At 41.3% G+C, this 10,190-nt stretch overlaps 1 protein-coding gene across 1 annotated transcript; it reads left to right on the forward strand.

Annotated features, from left to right (window-relative positions):
• The first annotated feature begins 3,334 nt into the window (after positions 1-3,334).
• On the forward strand, positions 3,335-8,874 carry LOC141229021 (uncharacterized). The gene is made up of 2 exons (XM_073667388.1): positions 3,335-3,463; positions 6,319-8,874. Exon 2 carries the CDS (start codon positions 6,405-6,407, stop codon positions 7,689-7,691), a length of 1,287 nt encoding a protein of 428 aa, XP_073523489.1. The 5' UTR covers positions 3,335-3,463; positions 6,319-6,404; the 3' UTR covers positions 7,692-8,874.
• The last annotated feature ends 1,316 nt before the right edge of the window (positions 8,875-10,190 follow it).

The following is a 10,190-nucleotide window of genomic DNA, read 5'->3' on the forward strand; positions in this document are numbered from 1 at the left end:
TGGTGCTGTGCGCATTTTCAGGGGCAGGATGGTATCTAAAAGCGGGGGGCGGGAATAGTGAGGGCGGCTGTCCAATCGCAGCCAATTCCGCAGGGCTGTGTAGTGTGAACTCCGGAAGTGTACGTGTGACGTCACCGGAAGTGAAGCTCTGCTCCCAGGAAGCTCTGCTTTCCACAGGCCGGTGTAAATGCATTCCAGTGAGCCGGAAGTTTGAGTGCCAGGGAGAGAGAAAGTGCGTTCCACCAGTATAGAGCATAAGACCCCATGGGCATGAGCCAAAGCCTTTGATGGAGTAAAGAAGGATCCAGTAGAGGGGACAAGAGTGTGCCAGAGAGGAATAATCTGCAATAAAGGAGACAATATACGAGTAGGATATGGAGATCAAAACTTGTATATTATTGACCTATTCAAATTGAAGACCACATTTCCAAACGTAAGATACATTTCAACAAAAGGTCACGTAAGATCCCTGGGTGACAAGTTTCTCTATACCAATTGTTCAATGAGAACCAAACTCCAAACATAAAAAAAACCTTATATAAAGGCCAGTAGGTCATACTCCCTATTAAGGCCTTTCGGCGAAGGGCACCACGGTGGGCAACAATGTGGCCCCCCATATGCAAATTGCTACATGTCAGCCTTCGAGAGTCAGGTGGTCTACTCTAATCCACTTTTTCAAGAACATTCCATTCTCTGGAAACGTTTCATAGACGACATCTTTTACATATGGTGGGGGTCCCTTGGAATCCTTAGAGGTTTTTCTCCACACTGAACTCCACATGGCCAGATTTGAGCTTCACCATGACATATGATTCAAGCCATGTTAGTTTCCTTGATACCATGGTGTTAAAGGATACACAGGGTCACCTAACAACTGACCTCTATTCCAAGCCTATGGCCTATTACACTTTTCTAGCAATCATCCAAAGTCAATGAAGAAATCTATACCTACATCACAATTTCAGAGGGTCAAACGGATAGTGTCCAGTGAAACTATCTGCAATCAGATGTTACAAGAAATGACGACCGAATTCACTGAATGAGGCTATCCACCTAGCTTCTTGCATCCCCAGGCGTCGAATTCCAGAACTCATCGTCCAAACACTAAGGACAGAATCCCCTTTGTTCACACATTCCACCCCTTCGCCTACATCTTACATAAAACCATTAGGAAACACAGGATCATCTTACAAACTGGCTATCCCATGATCCCTGCGTTCCAACAACCCTTCCTACGGTGTTTTAAGAGAGCAACCAATATTAGAGACTCTCTGGTACGTGCTGATTTGGGCACAGCGCACCAAGGTCCAAAACAACGGTTCTTGCAGAATCCCAAATGGGCATATTCCCATGTCTCCAATGTCGTCAATGCAACAATGTCCTCAGGGGTAGCATTGTTCACCACCCACAAACTGGCAAGCTATACAACATCAAGGGGTACTTTACATGTGACAGGTCATATGTGGTATATCTTATTAAATGCCCATGCAGCCGAATCTATGTGGGGGAGACGACACAGCCCATAAGGGATAGGATTTCAAAGCACAAGTCCACAATTCGGTGCAAAAACATAATGTTACCCATTCCCCAACACTTTATCATGGCAGGACATAGTATTTCTCAAGTCAAATACTAGGTATTGGAAAAAGTTTTGACACCACGTCGGGGGGGCGACCGAGTGAGCCTTCTCAAACGTATAGAAACCTACTGGATTCATGAATTACTGTCCTTAGAGCCGAAAGGCCTTAATAGGGACTGCATTAAAAAAAAATTTCTATAAGAACCACTGAGTGCCGAGGTTATTCTAAATGTCAATTCCAGTGTCAGAAAATTAGACGAGAATTAACGTTATGGAAGGTGAGTCTATGATAAATATATTCAGCTGCAGACTCTGAGGAAGAAATGGCTTGTTGCATGTGTCCTTAACTATTAAATTTTTATTACTAGATGTAAAGAAAAAAACTAAATACTGTAAAATAATAAATCTTATATGTTTCCCCTCATTATCTCCAATAGTTGTATTATTACACAGGATTTTTATGATGTTCTATCAACTTATCTTTTTCTCATTCAGGTCTCTACAATATCAGATCCTCTCAGTGAAGATCTTCTATATCAGAGAATTTTCCTGATTTACCCATCAAAGATGGATATGGACAGAGACAAGATGGCTGAGAGGATATTACACCTCACCCTAGAGATCCTCTTCCGGCTTACTGGAGAGGTGAGAGATTCTGATGACGTCACATTACATCATTCTTATCTATGGGAATAACAGATGGACAGAACTGGAGAGGTGAGGACTCTGGAAATGTCTGTAGTTAGATTTATTAATGTGTCTCTCCATAACCAGGATTACACAGTAGTGAAGAAGACCTCTAGTGAGCGCTGTCAGGACCCTGTGTCTGAGGGATGGGGAAGACCCCTGAGCCGAATCACGGGGCCTCCACCTCACCCCCTGATACATGAGGACATCAATGACCAGAAGATCCTAGAACTCACCTACAAGATGATTGAACTGCTGACTGGAGAGGTGACACTGCTGGGAATGCTGGGACATTATACAGTAACGCTATGAAGGGATCGGGGGATGATGGTATCATTGTATGTGTCAGGTTCCTATAAGGTGTCAGGATGTCGCCGTCTATTTTTCCATGGAGGAGTGGGAGTATTTAGAAGGACGCAAAGATCTGTACAAGGATGTCATGATGGAGGTTCCCCAGCCCCTCACATCACCAGGTAATAGACAGAACTAAATACACACGGCCTATAATTATCTGTATGTAAAGAATGAATTCAGTCCCTGTATGTGTTTCCTCCAGATCTATCCAGTAAGAGGACAACACCAGAGAGATGTCCCCGTCCTCTTCTTCCACAGGACTGTAAACAAGAAGATCCCAATGTTCCTCAGGATCATCAGGTAGATGGAGAGAAGGTGTCATGAGATCTCCCCTATGATGTGTAGACGGCTGAAAAGGTCTTGTGCTCAGTCTTGTTTTATCCACCAGTATTATATGTTTTATACTTGTGTAATGAGAACGGTGGAGATGGCAGGATCAGAGCTGATCATAGATGTGACTTCTCAATCTGTCTGTGACTTTTACAATATTTGTTTCAGGGTGAAGATTTGACCCATAATAATACTACAGAGACATATGTGAGGGGTGATGAGCGGTGTAAAGAGGAGATTCCTACATATGACTACCCAGGTGAGTAGGAACCACTGAATACAGAGAAGTCACAGATTCTTCTGTCACCGGCTGTGGCTGCTTTATCGGTGGTGTAGTCCGGCCGTATCACAATCGTGTGATCACCATTTTGCCTCTAGATCACAACATTCTCCTCCGTCTGAAAATGTTCAAATTACTTTGGGAAATTGTGAAAGCCCTATTCTATAGAACTTACAACCTGGAGGATCCACCTACCGCCTGGGATTAGGAGACTCTGTCCATTACCTGCCCAGGTCTGTAAACTACAAAGCCAAATGACAGCGTACGTAGAATGTGCCGACAAGTGAGAAAATCACTTGAAGAAAAATATTATGGGCCTGTAAGAGAAAGCGGAGGGTGATGATGCTGTTGGCTTCCTAGAACCCTGATATCTTATTGGATGAATCTACCTTCTCTCCCTTCTGTGCTGCTGAATGTCCTCATATGGTCCCTACAAGACCAGGTCCAGTCTTTCTGGCCAAACTTTACTTTTATTATCGACAGCATTAAATGTGCAGTGAGGGCCAAGTGTGAATTTCTGTACAATAACACCAGAGTTTCCCTTTATCTTGACTGTTACATTTATTTTCAAACCAACTAACTTCAAACAGGATTGTGATAAACTATACAGAAAACATTACTCCTGTGCCATGATATATCTCTAAGCTGTGCGTGGCTGATGGCTGTAATATACATTTATTCACGCCTGCAGGAGATGTGTTGGCTCCAGCCCTGGTTTCATGGATTCACTCCATGTCATAAATTCCATTATGTTTTCAATCCTAAGGAATTCAGATTACTGCACAATCTCTCCTGAAATGGGGGCACTAACACTTTCTCTACTCTTCTGGTCAGGACTCATAGTAGCTCCAATGGTTTATCATAAATGAGTGCAACTCCGGTTTAGTGTTGGATTTCTCCCCTCATGCATACGTTATTGTTGGGGATGTTACATGTTTATATATTCTTTCTTTTTTTTACAAATTCCCTCTCTATGATAGTTTCATTGTGATGGGATCGGCCGGCCTCACTTATGTGACTCTGTAACTCCCTGGTTTTCTTTCAAAAATATCTCCATTGCCTCTTCCAAATGCCCGAGATCTAAATTTAAGACGCCTCAGCTCTGCAGTATTATAAAAAAGTTCACTTTAAATGTCTAATATTTCTTCTTGAAACTCATCTGACAGAAAATATTGGTTCTTATCATAGTTTAGATTCCCAAGAGCCACCGAGCCCCATACTCCAATTACTCCAGAGAGGTTTCACCTCTAGTTACTCATTTTTCTCTGATGAAGACTGTTCAGTTTGATCATTTCAGTAGATGTTTTATTGTCTATACTCACAGTTTTTGACTTCAGTAGTTAGTGCCCAAAATACTCTGATTTAACCCCTTCCTACTGCCAGTTTTCTGTTCCTAATCAGGGCCCATTTTCAAATCTGACGTGTGTCACTTTATGTGGTGATAACTTTGGAATTCTTCACAAAGGATAATAGGAAACAAATGGACCTTACAAATTATTTTCCAACTTCTTTTGAATCTGACAATCCCCTATATGCGGTTGTACACTACTGTCTGGGCACATCGTAGGTTAAGAAGGGAAGGAGCACCATTTAGCTATTAGCAATGCAGATTTTTCTGGAATAGTTCGCAGACACAATGTATTGGGGGCACTGTTCATGGTCACCTGGCAGCTCAAAACATGGCCACCACGAACAGGCTTGTCTTATCTACCCCGTTTACAGATTTCACAAATTACTTTGCTCATCACCCTTTAACCCCACTACATGGATCTGGAGTTACACAGAGATCCCTAGGCTTGGGCCACTGTGTTACCTGCTGTTCTGTGGAGTGAGATGGGAAGAATAGTCAGGTAGCCGGGTCAGAACCAGGAGGGCAGAGAAAATACAAAATCAAAAGACACAAGAGTAGTCAGTAAACGGGCCGAGGTCACAACAAGAAACAAATACACAAGCCGGGAGCTGAGCACAGAGGACTGAACCAGAGGAGAACAAGGCTGTATCTGGCAGCTTCCGGCAATATGCTTTGAGCTTTAGTAGGGTGTGGTGCTCTCCAAATGGCTGAAGCAGGGAGCAGATTACTCCAGCTGGACAGCACACACGCCCATACTGCCAGACTGGATAGTACTACTGGTCCCAGCAACCCTAATCTTAGTGGCTGCGCAGAGCCTGTGTCTCGCAGAGCTTCTTGTTCTGACGTCTCCTCCATCACCAGCGCCGCCTGCAGGATGAATAAGGCGGCGCCTGGTGACGGAAGCAGACGTCACACAAGTCGAAGCAGGAGGAGAAGTAGACGTCCCAGACGAGATGGGAAACGCCTTTTTCAGAAGCCCTAATATGACAAAATGGCAGAAAACCAGAGCAGTAGAAATCCCCATAAAGTGCCTCAATTTTGGAAATTATAACCCTCAGTGAATTAATCAATAGAAGAAGTTACTATTTTGACTCCACAGTCACTTTCCAGAAATTACCACGCAATGCACGTTGGAGAGTGAAAATTGCAAATGGGCTAGTTTATTACCCAACACATAGTGCCCAGATTGTGCTCCAGGAGACACACACCGTAAATTAAGTGGGTTCTTCTCATTATAGTAATGCCAAATACATGGATGCTAAATGTGATTTAGGCACATCAACTACTGCAAAGCTCAGAAGCGAGGGGGAGATCTGACTTTGGTAGAGCGGATATTGCTGGATTGGTTTATGGAAGGCATGTTGCTTTTCAAGAGCCTTTAAGCCACTAATAATGTGGAAACCTCTGTTTTTCCATTGACAGATGATGGACCTGAGTGGGGACTTGTTTTTTGTGGGATGAGTAGAAGTTTTTATTGGTATTATTTTCGCCTACATAACATCATTTGGTGGCTTTTTGTTCCATATTTGGGAGGCAGAATGAAAAAACAGTTGAACACCACGCTCTACTGGTCCATCCTATGAGGTTTTCTATAAGACAGTCATTGTCCTGGTGAATAAGTGAATTTTTTTTTTATATAGCTTGCCTTTTTTACGTACCGTTTAAGTAGAAATGTTCAAAAATATAAAATTCAAGGATTTTTTATTAAGAAATAATAATTGGTTTTCTTCTTGGCAGATGACTGTACCAGGAGATCAGAGGGACAGCTGACACCTTCAATTTTCAAATCAGATAATTTTCAGATCCTACAGGATACAATTGAAATGAATGACATTACTCCAGATATACCATCATTCCTTCACAGCAAAGATCTGTCATCTGATCATTTGAAATTGGTCCTGTCTTCTGATTCATTACTGACTACTAAGGAAAATCAAAGTCACAAAATAAGCATTAAAAAACAAACTGCTTCTAATGCAAAGAAGCCATTTTCACGTTCAGAATATAGAAATAGTTTTCCTCTCAAAAAGTCTTTTCTTAAACATCAAAAAATTCACACAGCAAAGAATAGATTTTCATGTTCCAAGTGTGGGAAATGTTTTAATCAGAAATCAGATCTTGTTAGGCACCAGAGAACTCACACAGGAGAGAAGCCTTTTTCCTGTTCAGAATGTGGGAAATGTTTTACAGAGAAATCAAATCTTATCGCACATCAGAGAACTCACACAGGAGAGAAGCCATTTTCCTGTTCAGAATGTGGAAAATGTTTTAACCAGAAATCATATCTTAATATACATCAGAGAACTCACACAGGGGAGAAGCCTTTTCCATGTTCAGAATGTGGAAAATGTTTTAACCAGAAATCATATCTTAATACACATCAGAGAACTCACACAGGGGAGAAGCCACTTTCCTGTTCAGAATGTGGGAAATATTTTACAGAGAAATCAAATCTTATCAAGCATCGGAGAACTCACACAGGAGAAAAGCCATTTTCCTGTTCAGAATGTGGGAAATGTTTTACAGAGAAATCAAATCTTATTGTACATCAGAGAACTCACACAGGACAGAAGCCATTTTCCTGTTCAGAATGTGGGAAATGTTTTACAGAGAAATCACATCTTATTGTACATCAGAGAACTCACACAGGGAAGAAGCAATTTTCCTGTTCAGAATGTGGGAAATCGTTTACAAAGAAATCAACTCTTATCAACCATCAGAGAACTCACACAGGAGAAAAGCCATTTTCCTGTTCAGAATGTGAGAAATGTTTTACAGAGAAATCATCTCTTATCAAACATCACAAAACTCACACAGGGGAGAAGCATTTTTCATGTTCAGAATGTGGGAAATATTTTGCACAGAAATCAACTCTTATCAGACATCAGAGAACTCACACAGGGGAGAAGCTTTTTTCATGTTCAGAATGTGGGAAATATTTTACTGAGAAATCAACTCTTATCAGACATCAGAGAACTCACACAGGGGAGAAGCCTACTTCATGTTCAGAATGTGGGAAATGTTTTAACCAGAAATCGGATCTTGATAAGCACCAGAGAACTCACAAAGGGGAGAAGCCTTTTTCATGTTCAAAATGTGGGAAATGTTAGAACCAGAAAGTGCATCTTGATAACCACCGCAGAATCCACACAGGTGAGAATGTGGCAACTACACCCAACTAGTCTCTGTACAGACTAGAATGGCCCTAGCTGCACAACTAAAAATGCCACCACACACCTAACTAACTAATAAGCCGTTGAGGAGTTTCTCATACCTCCTGAGGAACCAGAGGGGAGGCTTCAACACACTCTCAACAAGGGGAAAGGAAAGTATGAAGAAAAATATGAAAACCCTGATTGAGAAACAAAAACACATATAGGGCAAAGAAGGCAAGCTAAGGAAAACCAAAAATAAAAGGAACAAGTATAATCTCCCAGAAACCTAACATTGTTAGAATGAAAAGGTACTGGGAGGGAAAGCAAACTGACCGGGAGGATAGTTTCACCTTTGTGGTGAAACGTATAAAATTCATCCTCACCAACTGTAAATGTAAAACCCGTCCATTTATGATGACCACGGACAAGATAAAGATTCCCAACTGACATCAAGACCATAAGATCCCAGGTACTTTCAGCTGCATCACAATGAACTTAATTATATGTAACAAATGTCCAACTGGGGGTCTGTATGTAGGGGAGACAGGGCAAAAACTTAAAACAAGGATGAATTCTCATCGCCACACAATAAAAGAATAGCTCTACTTGTGTCCACACATATTTACGGCCACAACTGCTTCTCCCTCTCCCATACTGATAGTTCTGCTTCACGTCACTTGTCTTATCTATTGCATTATTCCTGTGCCCTGTTGTGTATAAATAGGTGACTCTTCAGATTTTGTGTTATACTATGTCTGATGAAGAGACCTGAGTAGTCTCGAAAGCTTACTGACTAATGGCTAACTGAAAAGATGGTATCCACCACTGAGGACTCTCAAATTTTAATATTTTTCTCTAAACAGCAATTTTAAGATCTCTCCACAGGTGTTCAATGGGATTTAGATCCGGATTCATTGCTGGTCAGAACTCTCCAGCACTTTGTTTCCATCTATTTTCTGGGTCATTGTCATGCTGGAAGCCCCCCAGCTTTCTGACACTAGGCACAACATTGTGCCCCAAAATCCTTTGCTAATCTTCAGATTTCATGATTCCTTGCACACAAAGTACCTGACCAGAGGCAGCAAAATAACCCCATAACATCTTTGAACCTCCACCATATTTGACTTGATATGTTATAAATTTATTGATTATGCTGCACACCTTGGACAGAGGAACATCCGGATCTCTAAAGATGGACTTATAATCTTGAAATTATTGATATTCTTCAACAATTTTGGTTCTTGAGTCCTCAGACATTTCTCTCCTCCTTTTTCTGTTTTCTCCATGCTTAGTGTGCCACACATATGCACACAATGCAAAGATTGAATCAATTTCTCCCATTTTTATCTGGTTGTAGTTGTGATTTTCATATTGCCCACACCTGTTACTTGCCACAATTGCGTTTGAACAAGCTTCACATGCTTGAAACAAAGTTGTTTACCCACAATTTTGGCAAGGTGTCAACAATTTTGTCCGACCTATTTTGTGTGAAATTATGTTCAATTTGCCTTTTTTTTCTCTGTTTTCTTGTGTTGTTCCAATACATGCCAAGGAAATAAACGTGTATAACAAAACATGTAATTGCAATAATTTTCTTGGAGCAATGCTTCATTTTCTGGAACAATTCCAACAGTTTTGACCATGACTTGTTTTTGTTGCCTTTTTAATTTGTTGCAGCATATTATCCTCTTCATGTTCAGCTATATTAGGAAGCTTGTGGCAAAGTCCAATTAGCAGCTTTCCATTATTGCCATTTCCATGTACATTACCCATACAGATGTTACACCAGGGATGTAAAGCTCAAAACATGCAGAGGGCCAAAATGAACAATTTGGACAAAGTTGTGTACCAACCAGTATACAGTATAATGGGCCCAACATAGTCCTCCATACAGAATAATGGGCCCTACATAGTCCTCCATACAGTATGATTAGCCCCACATAACTTTCCATACAGTACAATGAGCCCCACATAGCTTTCCATACCGTATAATGGGCCCCACAAAATCCTTCATGCAGAATAATGGCCCCACATAGGTGTAGTGGTTCTGGTGTCGTGGGTCAAATATAATCACCAAAAGTTGGACATGTGTGCTGTACATTGTTGAAGCTGCCCCCCATGTCGTCATTGAGCTTGAGGTCTTAAGTTGGATTTAATGAAAATACTCACTCCTCTACCTACTTTTCTTTCCTATCCGTTTGAATGTAGTGTAACCCTCTATGTTTGTCACCCAGTCATGGCTTTCATCCAGCCAGGTTTCTGTAATGCCCACCACATCGTAATCTGTGGCTGACCTAAGAGTCTGATTCATTCATTTTGTTTTCAAGATTTCTTGCATTTGCCTGCAGACATTTAATACTATTAGCACATTTATTACTGCTACTCGCCTTATTACTTTCCTTGAATGTCTCACTCTCTCTGTCTACTCTACCCCATTATTTGCATAGCTACCCT

This window comes from Phyllobates terribilis, unplaced genomic scaffold (genome assembly GCF_046119375.1).
Source record: "Phyllobates terribilis strain yellow unplaced genomic scaffold, ASM4611937v1 Scaffold_453__1_contigs__length_1468511, whole genome shotgun sequence".
Classification (NCBI taxonomy): Eukaryota; Metazoa; Chordata; class Amphibia; order Anura; family Dendrobatidae; genus Phyllobates; species Phyllobates terribilis.

What these genes read in the sequence shown, in the direction of transcription:
- LOC141229021 (XM_073667388.1), top strand. Translation starts at nt 6,405, where the DNA reads ATGAATGACATTACTCCAGATATACCATCATTCCTTCACAGCAAAGAT.